This window comes from Peromyscus maniculatus, chromosome 21, assembly GCF_049852395.1.
Source record: "Peromyscus maniculatus bairdii isolate BWxNUB_F1_BW_parent chromosome 21, HU_Pman_BW_mat_3.1, whole genome shotgun sequence".
Classification (NCBI taxonomy): Eukaryota; Metazoa; Chordata; class Mammalia; order Rodentia; family Cricetidae; genus Peromyscus; species Peromyscus maniculatus.
The window spans coordinates 41148833-41167883 of record NC_134872.1 but is presented as its reverse complement, the minus strand read 5'-3'; the positions used below and the strand labels follow the sequence as shown (position 1 = coordinate 41167883).

At 41.0% G+C, this 19051-nt stretch overlaps 1 protein-coding gene across 9 annotated transcripts in view; it reads left to right on the top strand.

Annotated features, from left to right (window-relative positions):
• The window catches only part of Kat2b (lysine acetyltransferase 2B), a 106164-nt gene extending 87113 nt beyond the window's left edge, over window positions 1-19051 (top strand). For 4 of the 9 annotated variants that reach the window (XM_076557521.1, XM_076557520.1, XM_076557524.1 and 1 more), the window contains 8 exons: window positions 371-497; window positions 6714-6824; window positions 7595-7738; window positions 11623-11737; window positions 13658-13694; window positions 13899-13962; window positions 14057-14141; window positions 17014-19051. In XM_076557521.1, coding sequence (XP_076413636.1) covers window positions 371-497; window positions 6714-6824; window positions 7595-7738; window positions 11623-11737; window positions 13658-13694; window positions 13899-13962; window positions 14057-14141; window positions 17014-17207 — 877 coding nt within the window. In that variant the 3' untranslated portion in view covers window positions 17208-19051. Of the gene's footprint in view, window positions 1-370; window positions 498-6713; window positions 6825-7594; window positions 7739-11622; window positions 11738-13657; window positions 13695-13898; window positions 13963-14056; window positions 14203-17013 lie in introns of those variants that run through there. The other 5 variants (XM_076557523.1, XM_076557527.1, XR_013046728.1 and 2 more) reach the window with 4 other exon arrangements.

Below are 19051 nucleotides of genomic sequence, written 5' to 3'. Positions count from 1 at the left end.
GTGTTCTTTGCTGTAATATTACTCTTGCTGTGTGAACTCTTCAGAAATGTGTGCCACCCTTGCCCACAACTTTGAGCTCTGAGCTCTGAGCTCTTCCTTCAGCTTCCATCGTCAGTTCCAAAGCCCCTCCAAGCACACACTTTCAGGTCAGGCTTTTCTTAGGGAATTCTTCATTTGTTTTGGTGTGGCAGTTCTGAAGTAGGTTTGCCCTAAAGAGTACAGGAAAATGGCTGCCTACTGAGCTGGTATCTAGATGAAAGAACTTCCCTGCACCCCCGCTTCCAAGCCTTCTTAGTCAAAAAGGAGCATCTCCAAAAGTGTTTTCTATAACCAAGAAAGATACAGCTCTGATTTAACCTTATTCTTTTAGGAAACACAAAACCCTTGCTTTAATTAAAGATGGTCGTGTCATTGGTGGTATCTGTTTCCGGATGTTTCCATCCCAGGGATTCACAGAAATTGTTTTCTGTGCAGTAACCTCAAATGAACAAGTCAAGGTAAGAGAAATCCTGGATCTTAGCAGAAAAGCAGAGGCCAGATATCTTGCTGAAGCTGTGGTGAATGGGAGATGGTTCAAGGTGAAGTTCAGGCTTTCCCTACAAGTTTTCTCAATGCTGAGTGTCTATGTGGGCACAGAGCCTCAGTCTGTGTCCTCTCAGTAGGGATACACAGAGGCTTTGTTCAACCTTCCAGCAGAGTACAGGAGCACCACACACCCTAGGATGTATCCCGAGGGTAGTGGATGGCAGATAGAGGTTTGAAAGTAAATCTGTGTTTATTGTTCATTTTATGTAACAGACACAGACAGTCAGACAGACAGACACAATTTAGTTATCTCACACCTTGTCTATAAAGTCAGATAAGTATTAAAGAAATTCCAGGAAGAGTTGGATGTGGTGGCTCCCATGTTTAATCCCAGCACTCAGGAAAAAGGGGCAGACAGATCTCTGAGTTTGAGGCAAACCTGGTCAACCTATTAAGTTGAGAACAGCCAGGGAGACCCTGTCTGAAAACAAGAGAGACAGAAAGAAGGGAATGTAGCTGGAGCCTTTTCTCTGTCCCCCTTGGTCCTGTAGCAGCTTATAAAATAAAACAAAGTCAGAGACTGAATATTAATTATAAACTGTTTGGTTTATGGCTCAGGCTTATTACTAGCTAGTTCTTACATCTTAAAATAACCCATTTCAATTAATCTATATATCACCACGTGGCCAGTGGCTTACCTATACTTTCGCATCTTGCTTCTTGGGCAGCTTGCTGGCATCTCCCCAGCTCCACCCTCTTTTCCCTGTATCTCTGTTTGGATTTCACACCTGGCTATATACTGCCTTGCTATAGGCCAAAGCAGCTTCTTTATTAACCAATGGTAATAAAGCATATTCACAGTGTATAGAAAGATATCTCACAACAGTGGTTCTTAATCTTCCTAACACTGTAATACAGTTCCTCATGTTGTGGTGACTCCCAACTATAAAATTATTTAGTTGTACTTCATAACTATAATTTTGTTACTGTTATGAATCGTAATATAAATATCTGATATGTAGGATATCTGATATTTGACCCCAAAGGGGTCAAGACCCACAGGTTGAGAACCACTACAAAAGAGTATGAAGAAACTTTGTGATGATGGAGCTGTAAGCAGTTCAGGAGTCAATGGTAACTACAAAAAAATTGTTGGAAGGTCTGAGGCAAGTTGTCCAACATAATCATGTGAAAGCTGCTCACATAAGCCATGTATGTGCAGAGTACAAACTTTCTAGAAGATCCATTTCAAAAAAACAAGTGGAAAGCAAGAGGTTAATTTTTCAAATGTATTTAATTTAACCTAAAATTCATTACCACGAGGAATTATCAACAGCATCTATAGTCTCTGTATGTGCTAAGTGTTTGAAATTGGTGTGTAGTTTACCCTCACAGCTTGTCTTAGTTTGAAATGGCCACATTCAAGTATTCACTGGGCACAAGAGGCTTCTGTACTGGGTAGTATAGGGCTAAGGACCTGTTGGTACTTTCAGCTTCAAAGCATCACTGCCATTTGCAGAAACCAAAAATAAGTCACTGGAAGAAGTCATTTTCTGTTTAAAATGTAGTTAGTTTTGGACATGGGCTTTCTTTTACGGTTCAACACCCCCTACTCCAGTTAAAGACAGATGATGCTGGTCAGACATGGAGCTGATGCTGGTCTCGTATTTGATTAAAACTGAGGATGGTCTTGAGCCCCTGATCCTGCTCACTCTACATTTTCCTCTCTTTTTATTGAAGTGGGTTTTCACTCTGTAACTCATACTCTCTTGAAATTCTCTATGTAGTTCAGGCTGGCCTTGAACTCAGTATTCTTGCTTCAATTTCTAGAGTGCTAGGGGTTATGGGAATATAGGCCTGAAATCTAGCTCTTTGTGGTTTTGTTTTGTTTCTTTTTTTCTTTTAGACAGAGTCTCACTATATAGCTATAGTTGCCATTGAACCTTTATGTTGACCAGGCTGGCCTGGAACTCACAGAGGTCCACCTATTTCTGCCTCCTGGCACAAGTGAACTTTTTAGCTTTGACTCCTAACACTCAGCATCAAATTGCAGATGGAGGCCTCTCACAGGTTGTCTGGGGAAGGCAAAGACTCAAATTAGATATAAAGTTCCCTTTAGTGCTTTTTCAAAAATTCTGACAAGATGCCTTTAGACACTGCTATTGTTGTCTTTATCACCAACCCATTCCCCAATGTGAAAAGTGTCCAGATGTCTCCCAAAGTACAGAACTTAGGACTTCAATTTAAAAAAAAAAAAAAAAAAACTTTGTTTGGCTATATACAGAGAGAAACCTTGCCTTGGAAAACACACCAGTAGCTTGTAAATTGAGGTAATTTGTTTTTTTTTTTTTTTTAAATGGTTATACCAAGCACTTAGTTTGGAAGAATTGATTAAGGTGGACATAGGCACTCTTAGGAATACCAGTGGAAAACTGAAGATGCTTTAACGCTGGTGGGAAACTTTTTAATGGCTTCCAGAAGGGCATTTCCCTCCCCTGCCACAGCACAGACCATGAAATTTTCTAAAAACTTGAAGCAAGGTGGCCAAACATTACAGACTCAGTTGGAATACCAAGGGGAAAAATATTCAGTTATTGCAGGAATATGGGTGAAGGGTTACTTACAGGGGCAGAAGTTATTCATAGATAGCTGCATCACCAAGGCCTACTGAAGCATGTGTAACAGCCCTCAAAACCTGGAAACCTGGAGCACACTGCACAGCCAGCAGGCAGCTCAACAGGCTGAAGAGTGTCCTTTCCAAAAAGTTCCACTGGTCTGAGTCTTTCAATAGTCTTTATTGTGTACACACACACACACACACACACACACACACACACACACACACACACACAGAGGGAATGAAGGAAGTCCTGAGTGAATGTGTGTTGTAGCCACAAGCCCACCATGTCAAAGACCCTAGCCTCCACCCATGGGAAAAGGGCAAAGCCTCACCCCTCCTCCCAGAACAAGGCTCAGAAGGATGACAAAGCCTTCCTCTGGTTCTTGCACAGCTTTTGATAGTATGTGCAGAAAATGTTCACCATAGTGTTCTTCTTTAATACAGTGGTTCTCAACCTGTGGGTTCCAACCTCTTGGTTGGCAGTTCTCTGTGGGGGCAGTTCGAACAACCCTGTCACAGGTAGCCTAAGACAACCAGAAAACATAGATATTTACATTATAATTCATAACAGTAGCAAAATTACAGTTATGAAGTAGCAATGAAAGTAGTTTTATGGTTGGGGGTCACCACAATGTGAGGAACTATATAAAAGGGTCACAGCATTAGGAAGGTTGAGAATCACTGCCTTAATATTTACAGCCTGAGGACCTCTTCTCTACAGAGGCTGCCCCACTGAGATTAGTTTCCTTGTTCAGTTGTATGCAACAATCCAGCCTCCGTGTACAACTTTGTATAATAAACATGCTGAGCTTCTGGGGTATCCTGAATTTGGGGGAGGGGGTGTTGTAGTTTCTCTATTGCATCACACAGATCTCAATGTGTGTGTATGCCCATCCTTTCTTAAGCCCCAGTCTTCCTGAAGCAATTTTGAGTTATTTGCTTCTATATGTGTGCGGGGAATTGAACACAGGTACTGTGTAAGAGCAATCAGTGCTCTTCACTACTGAGCCATCTCTTTAGCCCCAGCCATATGACAAACCCTTTTTAATGCCTCACTTAATCATTTCTAATTCTTCTCCTTTTACCCATTACAAATACATTGTTCTGAATCCACGCCACACAATAGAAACACAAGTTTCATATATAATTCTTTTTCTAAGTCAGGTGTAGTAGCCTCCAGGCCAGCCTGTCTCAAAACACCAAATAAATAAATGAATAAATAAAATAAAAATTTCTAGTAGTCATATTACAAAGTAGAAAGAAACAAATGAAATATTTAAAGTTTGTATTTAACCCAATATGTCCAAAATATTGCCATCTCAACATGGAAGTAAGTATAAAATGTATATTCATATTTTTTGCTGGTTGACATTTTATTTTATGCTCCTAGCACAGTCCAATTGGCACTAGTAAGCTGTTGTGCTGAATTGTGCAGGTCCATACTATAATTCTGTGTTGTTTCTCTTCCTTGTGTCACAGTGTCTTGGTATTGTGGTGCTTTAAGGAAAATGTCCTTTGGTGACACCATTGGAAGAACAATTTCCCAAAACAGGAGATGCTCCTGCTGACCTTTATTGGACAGAGGACTGTACCTGATAGTTGGTCCTGGAAGCCATGCTGTAGCGATGCATATTGGAGAAAGTCCTGAGAAGGTGCTTAGGTTGTTGAGGAGTCCCCCAGTCATACAAAGAGAGACTCTGGCTTGGATACTGGTTGGTTTGAGGCTTGGGAGGTGGAAATGAACAAAAGTGAGGGTCAGATCCTGTATGCGGTGCTGTGAATCTGTGGAGGTGGTGTCTGTGGGTGTGGATGAAGTGTTTGTGTGAGGACAGTGACCTCTGGATGCTCCGATTCCTGTCTTTTTATGAGGTTCTGAAACAATCCTAAATTCACCAGTCTTTCCTGAGTTTTGTACTTGCTTTTTTTCCATTTAAACCACTCAGTTTTCATTCTTTTAATTTATTTTTATTTTAAAAACACATCTTTATTAATTTTTTGATTTTTTTTCTTTCTTTATCCCCCCCACCTTTTTGTTGTTGTTGTTGTTTTTTGAGACAAGGTTTCTCTGTGTAACAGTCCTGGATGTCATAGAACTGACTTTGTAGATAAGGCTGTCCTTGAACTCACTGAGATCTGCCTGCCTCTGCCTCTCAAGTGCTGGGATTAAAGGCATGTGCCACCACTGCCTGGCCTATTTTTTAATTTTTTATTTTTTGAGAAAGAGCTATATGCCAAATATAGACCCTATCACTTCAGCTTCCTGAGTGCTAGCATCACACCTCAGCATCCTGAGTGCCAGCATCACACCTCAGCATCCTGAGTGCCAGCATCATACCTCAGCATCCTGAGTGCCAGCATCACACCTCAGCATCCTGAGTGCCAGCATCACACCTCAGCATCCTGAGTACTAGCATCACACCTCAGCTGTGGGGGTCTGCCAGAGTCCAGCTCCAACCTGTTACCACCTGTCAAAGGGTTCTTGGGTGGAGGAGAGAGGAATAAGGAAATAATAGATAGAAAGATAAAAAGAGATGGTAAAGAACACAGAGACACAGGATAGCTTTGGGAGGGCGCTGGGTCAATACTTAGCTGCCCAGAGCTTTATTCAAAAGGGCTTTTTATAATATGCCAAGGGGAGAGGCAAAAGACCTCCCCCATGCAAGATCAAAGATTACCATACAGCCAAGTGTAGACCCTTCCAAACACCTGGTAAACATGCCTGTGGCCTATTTGCATCCTATTATGCAGCCCTGCTGGGTAAAGCAAGCCCAGATTCTCTGACCCTGAGTAAGGTCTCACTAGGAAGCCTCTGTGGGCCATCACACTCAGCATCCTGAGTGCTAACACCACACCTTAAGGATCCTGAGTGCGAACATCACACTTCAGCATCCTGAATGCCAGCACCACACCTCAGCATCTTGAGTACTAGCATCACAGGTGCACATCAGAATACTGATACTGTTTTCATATATTAAAGCATTCATTTATTCGATGTTGTCCACAGCTTTTGCTTCCACTTTGTTTTTTGCTTACTCAGATTGTGGGTTTCTTAGATTTTTCTTGGTCTGATAAACCAAGCTGTACATCCGGTGTCTGTGATGCAGTTGCTAGAAGGGTGGTTGGTACCTGGAACAGGTAAATGCTTATATCAGTACACACTCCAATGAAGATTTGCATGGCTCATTTACATACCTCAGATATGCTAATGAGATCAATACCATTCATCTACCTACGTTCTTTCATCTCAGCTTCTCAAAAAAGTTCAAGATTAAACTTACCATCAGCATTCAGCAAAGGATTGTAGGACTGAGCTTAGAGTCTCAATGTGTTATTTTCAAAGAACCAGGAAGTAGTATTTGCCAGTGATGGTTTTTGTCTTGAACAACAGATTTTGAATGTCTTACTTTGTGATTCCTTTTCAAAATTTAGACATGGAAGAAAGGTTTGTTAATATAATAACTCCTTCTAGAAAAACCCTGGTTGGTAAAATATTTAAAACTACGATATGCTTTCATTTTCTGTCATGTTTTTAGGAATTTCTTTTCTTAACTATCTCTACTTTCACCAGGGCTATGGAACACACCTGATGAACCATCTCAAAGAATACCACATAAAGCATGACATCCTGAACTTCCTCACATATGCAGATGAGTATGCCATTGGCTACTTCAAGAAGCAGGTCAGTTCCCAGTGAAGCTTTGCTGCCTCAGCCTATTTGCATGCATGTGTGCATGCATGTGTGTGTCCAGGTGCACACACCTAATTGTGCACACATGGCAGCCAAAGCAAGACACTGGATGTCTTCCTCTATTGCTTTTTGCCTTATTGCTTTGAGACAGAATCTTTCACTGAATCTGAATCTCTTTTAAAAATCAAAAATTAGGGCTGGAGTGATGGCTCAGTGGTTCAGAGCACCAACTGCTCTACCAGAGGACCCGGGTTCAATTCCCAGCACCCACATGGCAGCTAACAACTGTCTGTAACTCTAAGATCTGACACCCTCACACAGATATACATGCATACACCATTGCACATAAAATAAAGATAAATAAATTGTTTAAAAAAATTAAAAATTAAAGACAAATTGATTCAATATCTGGAAAATGTTCATTTCTGACAATGTCTGCAGAGAATTACAGTCCTAGGAACTTGGACGTCATTCCACTCTTGAATTTACAATCCTCTTGCTGGGATTAGTGGTGTACACACTGCTACCTCCAGACACTTTAGTTAATTTAAATTTGTTTCCTGTTGGCACTGTTTGATTTTTGATGATTCTGTTTGTCATGGTCTACTCTGTGTGGCTGCTGCTCAGAGCAGTGCAATGATGTTGGAAAGAGTGCTCACCTTAATCCTTGGCACCAGGCTTGGCCCAGAGCCAGCCCTTAGCAGGCAGTTGGACAGTGTTACTATACATCATCCTGATAAGTGAACTGATTTGCCTTGTAGGGTTTCTCCAAAGAAATAAAAATACCTAAAACCAAATATGTTGGGTACATCAAGGATTATGAAGGAGCCACTTTGATGGGATGTGAGCTGAATCCTCAGATTCCATATACAGAGTTTTCTATCATCATTAAAAAGCAGAAGGAGGTGAGCTACTGACTCCTGTTCTGTCCAGGCCAGCCTCAGGGTAGGCTGCATTTCACTGTGTTCCATATCAGTGTGTGTGTGTGTGTGTGTGTGTGTGTGTGTGTGTGTGTGTGTGAAATAGCACACACACACATTAAATTGTGTGAAATACAGTATGTATACAGAATGATGACATCTTAACTTCATTGGTGCCTTTTGCATTCTGGCCCCTTTGCAGTCTTATCTCTCTCCCTCTTCCTCTCCCTCCCCCTCCCTCTCTCTCTTGTTTTTTTCGAGACAGGGTTTCTCTGTGTTGTTTTGGTGCCTGTCCTGGATCTTGCTATGTAGACCAGGCTGGCCTCGAACTCACAAAGATCCACCGGGCTCTGCCTACCAAGTGCTGGGATTAAAGATGTGCACTGTCACCGCCCTGCCTCACAGTCTTATCTCTTTGCTTTCATCCCCTAAAGGATCCTCCAAGACCATTGTTGATGCTTTAGCTTTCTATCTCACATTACCCTATTTCCTTCCACTCAGGCAAGTGACATTCTTTCAGGTTCTGTTCCAGGCTGCCTTTGAACTTCTGCAGCATTAGTCTGACCCACCCACTTGGTTATTATTTACCATACAGAGGCATTTCTTCTAGTGTCTGTTAATTTCCCCCTTTACACTGCAAGCTCTGAAGTCTTTCCTTCCAGATAATAGCTAATTTGTTATTTGTATTGGTATGGCTTCCTTTCTGCTAACAAAGAAATAGTAGTAACAGAGAAGACTCCAGATACGGGTATACAGTGATTTAATGTTGTGTGATATTTTGTTTGTGTTCTTACAAATAAAGCTTGCCTGGACATCAGAGGGCAGAGCGAGACACTAGTTAACTACAGAGGCCAGGCAGTGGTGGCACACACCTTAATCCCAGCATTTGGGAGGAGGAAGCAGGAAAATAAAGTTCAAGGCCACCCTGGGATACACAAGATTGAACTGGTCTAAAAGAAAAACAGGTGGTAGCTCACATTGTTGATCCCAGAACTTGGGATCTCATACCTTTGATCCCAGTAGTTGGGAGGTTCTTGACTTTAATTCCAGCACTAGGGAGGTAGAGATAGGAATATAAGGCTGGTGAAGACAGATTCATTCATTCTGAAGATTTGTAGAGACAGGATGCCCTATTTGGCCTGAGATTTCATAGAGGTAAGTCTCTGGTGGCTGGGTGCTCTGCTTCTATGATCTTTCAGTTTTCACCATCAATATCTTATTGTTAAGACACTTCATTTTAACACTTTAAAAAAGGCAGAATGGCATAGATGAAAGTCCACAAGGACCATTTATATATGTGAATGACATCAGTTCCAAATTAAGTAACTACTGTTACTTAATCTGCTGTTTTTCCCTGACAAGTTACTGAAAAAACACATTTGCCTTAAACCTGTCAGCTTTCTACTAAATCCTTACTCCCAGCTCTTTTGCTTACTCCATGTGACCCAAATAACATCCAGAAAGCTTGTACTATGCTTAGTGACAGCAGTCACTCACTGAGTATTTTATTTAAAGTTGGGTCAGGCATGTGGTGCTACAGAAGTGAGCAAAAAGGCATTTTAAGTTAGAAAATCAAAACATCTTTGTTGCACAGTCAAAGATATCTGCCCAGGGGCAGTGATGGCACACGCCTTTAATCCCAGCACTCGGGAGGCAGAGACAGGTGGATCTCTGTGAGTTCGAGGCCAGCCTGGGCTACAGAGTGAGTTCCAGGAAAGGTGCAAAGCTACACAGAGAAACCCTGTCTCAACTCCCCCCTCCCCCCAAAAAAGATATCTGCCTAATAGGGAATTCAAAATAGGGCTGTAGAAGGATTACTAAAGGCAGCAGGTGCCTCTGGCCTGCCTTTTTGAAGAGTTGTCTTCCCTCACTGTTCTCTAAAGCCTAACAAGCAGGTCTGGACTTGGCAGTTCTTTGGTGCATTGGTGGTTGCTGGCCAGTTGACACTATACTGTCAGCTGCTTGTTCTGTAATACTCCTCCAGCCATAAGAGTTCATCCTCTAATATCAGAGTCCCTTGGAAGTCTGCAGATTCCCACAGGCAATGATGTATTAGCTCTTAAAAACTAGGGGAAAGCAAGAAGCACAGAGTTATTTCAGATTGCTAAAAAAAAAAAAAATGGTTCCCCTTTTAAAAGACAATGTCTATCTCCTCTTTTCTGTTCCCTCTTGGCTCCCTCCTTTCCTCTTTTCTCCTTTACCCATCCCTCTTTGTCTTTAGTCTTTCCTCACACATACCATTAAATGGGAGTGTTTAGAATGTAAACATAGTTTTTTTCATACCCATATACAATGTATCTTGGTCTTATCCACTATCTACTCCCTCCCTCCACCATTACCCCAATATGTCTTCCATTTCTGACACCCAACTTTATAACTTAAAAAAACTCAGCCCCCCCAAATCACCAAGTCCTTTCAATGCTGCCCATTTGCACATGAGCTAGGGTCATCCACTGAGATATCAACAACCTATCAATGACCACACCCACAAAGAAAGGCTCTACCCATCCCTCAGAAGCCATCAGTTGCCTTTAGCTTCTCATCTAAGGGTGGGGCATTTGGAGTTCTTACCCCCTTCATGATGTAATTTTTAACTCTTGTGCAGGTAACGACTCATGTATGTATGCACCAGTTGAATGGTGTCCAGAGGCCATCCTTTCACAGCATTCCTCCATCTGCTGCCTCTTAACATTCTTTCTGCCCCTTTCTTCCATGATGTTCTCTGAGCCTTTGGGGAGGGATGTGTTGATAGAAATGTTCCATCTGTGTCTTTACCTTCAGAGCCTTGTTCTCAGTGTTTTAAATTTATATTTAAAAAGATTTTTAAAGAGAGTGCAATCATACCATAATAAAATAATTATTTTCTTGTAGAGACAGGCTAAGTATCTCTTATCCAAAATGCTCTTGACCCACGAGTCTGTTTCTTCTCCAATATTTTCATTGACTTAAGATTGAGCATCTTTAATGAGAAAATCCAAACTCTGAAATATTCAAAAATGCCAGACACTACTTTTTGAAAGCTCCTTGAATAATAAAAGCAGTGAATAAGCTACATAAATTGAGAACTTTTTTTAGTCCCTGAATGCATACTCCATCAGAATCAGCTGAAGGTGGAGAAAGAACACTCTACTAGCCCACAGGTGAAATGGCTTCATCGAATACCTGCATGAATTGGGGGCTTGAACAAAGGTCAAGTCACTTCCAGTGTATAAGATGATGGGCACAAGAACAGGTAGGAGCATTTGTTCTATGAGAAAGAAAGACATTACTTCAGCAAGAGAAAAGGTGATAGGCAGGGAGCTATGAAGCCGCCTGTGTGTGCATATGTGTAGGTTGGTATGAGGGTGATTCTTCTATCTCAGTTCACATGTGAGACTACAAGAGGCTGGACCTACAGGGCCCCTGATAACCTCTCTAACCAGCCCCTTTCTTTCCTTCTCACTGTTGGTCCTTTCCTTAGTGGCAAGGGTTTGTATAAATGTCACTAGTTGAGTGTGGTATGAAAGAATATATTTTTTAAAGTTATATTTAGAAATTTTATATTATATTTATGTGAGGTGCACACAGACACACTCTATGACATGTGTGAAGGCCTGAAGGGTTGACTCTCTCCTTTCACCATGTGGAATCCCAGTGACTGAAGTCAGGTCTTTGGGCTTGATGGCAGGTGCCTTTACCCACTAAGCTGTGTCATGGGCCCCAAAATGGTTCTGCCTTTTACGTGCTAATCTGTATTTAGCCTTCCCTTCCTTTTCATCTCATGAACATGTGTAAAGCATCAAGAACATCGTCTCCTTAGTTTATCTGACTTGCCCTGAATCGTGGTGTGGCTTCTTTGAATTAAACACACTTTCTCTCATGCTTTTCAGATCATTAAAAAGCTGATAGAAAGAAAACAAGCCCAGATTCGAAAAGTCTACCCTGGACTTTCATGTTTCAAAGATGGAGTTCGGCAGATCCCTATAGAAAGCATTCCTGGAATCAGTATGTATAGACACTTTTAAAAAGAAAAATCTTCTGTTGATCCTGTAAGATATGTTTGAAATGATTTCCAGAGTGCAGTCATTTGAAAAGCTTTCACCTGTTTCCTTTCCATGTGTGGCACTTCTGGTCTTGGAAGTGGGCAGCAAGCTAGTGTGGGGTGCTTGCCTGTGATCCCACCATTGAGAGACTAAGGCAGGAAGATGTAGAATTTGAGGCCAACCGAGGCTAGAGTGAGACACTGAGTGGGGATGGGGAGGGCAGTAATAAAGACTTTCTAATGTCTTTTTCTTCCTAACTCAACCCAGAGTACCTTTAAAAGAGTTATTAATATACATAATTTATTAAGGCCTAGCACTATACACAATGCTTGGCAACAGGAGTCTGTATTAAACGGCATGGAAAGTTTGGACTTTCATATTTACAAATGGAGGAACTGGTCTTCAAATGGTTGTGTAAATTAGCATGCAGAAGTTTAGAACAAGAAGCAACCCACTCTGCTCTCCAAATGGCCTTCTGTGGATAACCCACCTTGACACCACTGTCACCTGCATGAACCTGTTGCCTAACTTCTCTTCTTCCCTCCTCTCCAATTTTATTTTACAGTAGCTTTCTTAAGAATTCTTTTTAATATGCTAAAAATGAACTGTACTGGGTAAAACCATACAAAATGATTGGGATTTGTAGATTGGAAGCTATTAATTATCATTGGGCAATCTTATTTGGTGTGAACCTAAGTTCTTATAATTACCCCCCCTCCACCACCAACACACACACACACACACACACACACACACACACACACACACACACACACACACTCCACCCCAGCACACAGGCACACAACTAAAATTCTCCAGGAAAGAGACAAGATGATGTTTCATTGCATCTGCCCTGTCCCAGTACTCTTGGTGCTGAACCCTGGATCTCACTTCCCTGTGTTGTTACTGTTAATAGTCAAATAGTTGCCACATTGTTCAATGCCTAATGCTGCCAGGTATTCTTATGTTTTCATTTGTTCCCAATTCATTACTTTTTTCTTGTTCATCAAATGTTTAGCTATTTGGACTATTTTTTTTTTAAACATCAACTAATGTCATAAGGGCTAATACCACCTAGTTTCTATAGTTGCATTTTGTAGGTGGGTAAACTGAGAGAGAGGTAAAGTGACTTTTGGTGGGGGGGCGGGGTGTGTGTGTTCGAGGCAGGGTTTCTCTGTGTAGCTTTGTGCCTGTCTTGGAATTCACTCTGTAGCCCAGGCTGGCCTCGAACTCACAGAGATCTGCCTGCCTCTGCCTCCCGAGTGCTGAGATTAAAGGCATGCGCCACCACTGCCCAGAGTAAAGTGACTTTTTAAAGGAGAACAGAAGAATCAGATCCAGATTGCTCAGACACCAGGTCTCTCTAAACCATCTACATTGCAAGCAGGGCTTGGCCGAGCAGAACAAGCACAGAGCCCTGTCCTGAGCTAAAATAACAGCAGCACTTTGTTGTGTGATATTTGAAGATTTCTGACTTGCAGTTTAAAATGTCCTGGTTTCTTTTCCCTGTTTTCTTCCTTCTTTTGAAGAGTTGAACTTCCTGCCTTAGCAGACACTAACAAGCTGAGAAGATAGCTCAGGGAGAGAGCACTTGCCTCAGTAGTGGTGTGAGGTGTTGGCTTCAATCCCCAGCACTACAAAAGAAATTAATAAATCAGTTAAGAGAACAAAATATATTAATATAGCTGGCAGTCTGGGAAAGCATTTTATGTTGTAAGCTGTGTGAGAAAGAAAATAAATGCCATTAATTTCAGTGTGTTTCCCCAAATAGACATTTATTGAGACATGGCTGTCATGTGTGGTGCTTTTAATAAGTAGTAAGTATGTTATTCTCTTGACCCAAAGCAGTTCTCATTTAGTGTTTAATTTTGTTGACATATAGGAGAGACAGGCTGGAAACCAAGTGGAAAAGAGAAAAGGTAAGCAAGCCGGGCTAGAGGATATTAATGGAAGTGATTTTGTCCCTTCCAGCACTTTCTAGGAAAAGGGCCAAGTGATGTAATTGGTAAATAGCAGTTGGTGGGCTTCAGTTCCTAGGCTGGGACCTGTGAGGCTGAGCTGAGTGGTGATGAGGCCTGGAGCACGAACACTAATCCTCCCTCTTTACTCTCTATTCTTTCAAGTAAAGAGCCCAAAGACCCCGAGCAGCTGCACAGCACCCTTAAGAACATCCTGCAGCAGGTGAAGGTGGGTGTGCTTCTTCATCTCATGCCCTTCTCTGAAATGATTTCCCACATGGCATTTCCATATGAGATACCTTATTTTATTTCTTTTATTCAAGAGCCATCAAAGTGCTTGGCCTTTCATGGAACCTGTGAAGAGAACAGAAGCTCCAGGATATTATGAAGTTATAAGGTTCCCCATGGGTAATGCTACTGCAATTTTCTCAGTATAGATATAAAACAAACGCTGCCTAAGGTGGACTTACTGCCCTCTGTGGTAATGAGTGTGTGATGAGTAGGATCACTGCGAGAGTGATGTCAGAATAGAGGGGGAAGTGGACGACAGTCAGGGACATTCTGTGCATTTTCAATACACCAGTTGTGAAGTGCAGGTAGGAACCCTGTACACAGTTCTGGGTTGCAAAGTGGCTAATTGAATGTAGCTGCCTGCTGGGTTACAGATAAAAAGATACTAGGTTTTATCTTTTTTCTATGGGTTAAGTCTGCCAAAAGTGGTTCTTTGTTTTCCCCCTTCTTTTTTTTCCTTCTTTTTTGGTTTTTCGAGACAGGGTTTTGTCTGTGTAGCTTTGTGCCTTTCCTGGAACTCACTTTGTAGACCAGCCTGGCCTCGAACTCACAGAGATTCACCTGTCTCTGCCTCCCGAGTGCTGGGTGGTTCTTTTTTTTAAGAATTGTTCAAGATAGAGGGTTGGAGAGATGGCTGAGTAGTTAATAGCACTGGCTGCTCTTGCAGAGGATTGGGTTCAATTCCCAGCACCCACATGGTGGTTCACAACTGTTTGTAACTCCAGTCTCAGGGGATCTGATTTCCTTAAGCATTGCATGCATGTAGTATGCAGACATACATGCAGACAGAATACCCATGTGTCTTAGTCACTGTTCTATTACTGTGAAAAGATACCATGACCAGGGCAACTCTTATGAAAGAAAGCGTTTAATTGGGGGCTTGCTTACAGTTTCAGAGGGTTAGTCCATTATCATCACAGTGGAGAACATGATGACACACAGGCAGACATTAGAGCAGTAGCTGAGAGCTACATCCTGATCCTTAGGCAGATGGGGAGACTGGGCCTGGCAATGGCTTTTGGAACCTGAACGCCCACCCCCTAGTGACACACTTCTTCTGACCAAGCCATCCCTCCTAATCTTTCTGATCCTTTCAAATAGCACCACTACCAGTGACTAAGCACTCAAATATACGAGCCTTTGAAAAGCCATTCTTAGTCAAACCACCATACCATATACATAAATTTTTTGTCTTGCTTCTTTCATTCCTTCCTTAAGTCAGGATCTCTCGATGTAGCTCTGGCTGACCTGGAGCTCACTATGTAGACCAGGCAGGCCTCAAACTTACACAGAGAGCCACCTGGCTCAGCTTCCCAATGCCAGGATTAAGGGTGTGTGCTATCATGCTTGGGCACGTTTTTTGTTGTTTTTTTTTTTTTTTGTTTTTGTTTTTTGTTTTTTTGTAAAGAATCTTTCAAGGTAACATAAGAGGGTAGATTGAGCTCCTTTATGGCTGTACTTTGAGAAGGAAAAACTCTAGTAAATGATTTTTCCTATACTGTGAATGTCACTATGTATATTTCTTTAAGAAAACTACAACTTTTTTCTTAACTCTATTTCTGTGTGTGCATGATATGTGTGTGTGAGCAGAAGTGTAACAACACACAAGTGAAGGAGGGATGGCAACTTTGTGGAGTCGTCAGGTTTGTGCTGCAAGCACCTTTATCTGGTGAACCATCTGACCAGCTTCTGTATATTTCTAACCTAATTTTTTCCATATCAAAAAACTACAAAATAGGCTTCAGAAGTACAGAATTATTGAATTTGTGCTTCATCTATACTATGGTAACAGGAACAATTAATTGAGAATCCCCAAATTAAATCAGTTTGTCAGTGTGTGTGTTGGGTGTATGAGTACCACGGCACATGGGTACTTTATTTTTTGGTTTGATTATCCCCTGCGTGATTATTTTTTCTGAAGCATGATAAACACTGTATTGGCAGCATATCTGAAGTGGTAGGTGTTAAGCAGAACTGTCCAGCCTTTCCTCAAAGGCCCAGCTTCTTTTCTCCTCCTTCCTTAGTGAGAACTGCCCCATAGAGCTACTGGGAATTGAACTCAGGTCCTCTGTAAGAACAACATGTGCTATTAACTTTAGTGTGTTTGTATGTATGAGTGTGTCGATTATTTTAGGCTAGAGCAATGGTTCAGCACTTAAGACTGCTGACTGCTCTTTCAGAGGATCTTGGTATGATTCCCAGCACCCATATGGCCACTTACAACCCTCTGTAATTCTAGTTCTAGAGGATTCTGTGCCCTTTTCTGACCTCAAAGAGTACCAGGCATGCACATGGCACACAGACATACATGGAAATAAAATATCTATACAATTAGAATAACAACAAATAAATAGGTAAAGTTGAAAATCAAAAGTTAAAGGTTGACTTTCTTAATGGAGCCTGGAACAGAATTCATTTGTTTTGCTTTTAGCATTTTATGTGCAGGTCACTGATGTATTTGGAGAAATGATGCTAGTTTCTTTCTTTGTAGCTCACCAGTATAACTGTGAGTTTAGTAAAATGAGCTCAGCCTGATAATTTTTAGCAATCAAAGATTCTGTACCAGTGTTCTGCCTGCCTCACTCAGTATCCATGGGTCCAAAAAGAGATGGGAGGACAACTACTTAGTGGTCTTTTTTTTTTTTTTTTTTTTTGAGACAAGGTTTCTCTGTGTAGCTTTGCACCTTTCCTGGGACTCACTTGGTAGTCCAGGCTGGCCTCGAACTCAGAGATCCGCCTGCCTCTGCCTCCCGAGTGCTGGGATTAAAGGCGTCCTTTTAATGTTAGTGTGGCTGCAGTTTACATACCAGTCCTTTTCAGAAGAACAGACTTGAGAATTATTTGGCTTAATCCCAAGAATTTCTTTTAAGCACAGCATTGGAATAAGAAAAATGTAAGCAAATCAACAGCATAGATTTCTTTCCACCTCACCCTTGTCAGCTGTTGTAGGAGGAGTCAACAGTTGCTAATGTTGTTGTTTCCTGTGCAGATCTGAAAACCATGAGTGAACGCCTCAGAAACAGGTACTATGTGTCTAAGAAATTATTCATGGCGGACTTGCAGCGAGTGTTCACCAACTGCAAAGAGTACAATCCTCCTGAGAGCGAGTACTACAAATGTGCCAGCATCCTGGAGAAGTTCTTCTTCAGTAAAATTAAGGAAGCAGGGTTGATTGACAAGTGATTTCTTTTCCTTCGACACTCATCAGCAGTGTGCCTAAAGCAGGTGGTTTAGGTTTGGGCTTTTGTTGTTGTTGTTTATTTTTAAGAATTGTACATCATGGGTTGAAGAGACTTGTAATAATTAGCACTTTTGAAAAACAAGCAAAACCTCTTTTTAGCTTTTCAGAGACGTATTTAAATGAAAATCATAGAAAATTTTTTTTATTTTGTGGAATAGATTTTACTCTATTTACATATCTATCATGTAAATTTTCTCTGGCATGTCCAGTAGCTAACTATTGCATGGTAGATGATCAGGGGCTTCCTCAAAACCTGTATGTGAGGAAATTGCACACAGTACCGAGATTTAGGGGAATCTAGAGAAAATTTTGACCATGAATGTCTCCATTTTTTTCTAATGTAACATGAGAGTTTATTTTATTCTGAAGGACTTTAAGAAAAGGGTCCATGATACGCTTGTCAAGGTGAACCTTGTGATGTTTCAAGTCTCATTGTAGACCTTTTACAAATATATATTTTTAAAACACTCATCTAGATGAGGTGCTTTGAGCAGTTCTGAAAAATGCAGCTTCCGCAACAGCAGCTGCTTTGACTCCTAAGGACGGGACTTTCTATAAGTACCCGGGACTTTGATCATTCTGTCTACCTATCACAGACTTGGGAGTGCACAAGCACTATTTAATAATTCTTGGCAGGTATGTACCCATCTCATATTTGCCTTTGCTTGTGCAGGTTCTAAGTTCTAAAAGATCCTTTCCTAGGCCACAAAGGTGTCAACTTGAAAACATTGGAGGTTTTGTCAATGTTAAGACACATAGCCTAAATTCTTATGAATGCCGGAGAGTCTTGCTCCAAATAGGTAAGGGTTCTTTGTATTTTCTGGTACATTTAACCCCATCAGCAATGTCTGTGTGAATATTTCCCATTTGCACTTCCAGATATGTTTGTCTGAGGTGAACTGAATTCTCACCAAAGTTTATGCCAGTATTTTAACATCTGCGTTGGTCATTGGTCCACAGTTATATCCCACTGACGTCTGTCCACTAAGCAATCTTATTAACCAATCTGTCTGGGGGCTCAAGTTTAGTGCTTGGATTTATTCCCTGATCACACTACATAGAAAAGTGGGACACCTACCACCCCAACTCTGGGAAAAACCAACTAATATACAACCACATTAAATGAAGGCCATCTCAATGGTCTCGACACTAATTCTTATGATGCAAATTTATAAACTGATTTTTTTGTAAAGGCTGAGGTTTTAAAAAATGTATTTAATGTATGTTTTCTATCAGCATAAATTATAATGGGTTACTAATAGTCATTAAAAACAGCTTGCAGAGGTAGTGTTCTTGAAGGAAAACACCCTGGCAAATGCTACTGAGTGCTGTTTCTGACATGGAAGGTAATCTATATGTTCAGAGTGTTCATTGAAGGCCACTCTGAGGATGCCTCAACTTTTTGAATTGCAAGGAACACTCTGAGTAGTGTTAGACTTTTAATGAAGAATGATGATACAGATTGCATTAAGTATCTCAGACTGTTTTAAAACCAGATTTTGCTGAAGCATCTGTCCAGCTTGATATCCTGTGAAAGTTTGGTATTTCCTTGGTAGACATTCTTATAGAGTATTGTCTTTAAAATCAGATGATCTCTTCTATATTGAAAGCATTTTTATGTTTTCTAATTTAAAAATTAATATTTTCTTATAGATATTGTGCAATAAAGCTGAAGTAGAATGTGTGGTTTTTGCAAATGCTTTAACAGCCGATAAAAACTTTACATTTGTAAAATTAATATATTGTACTGGTACAAAATAATTTTAAATTATATTTTGAAAAACTC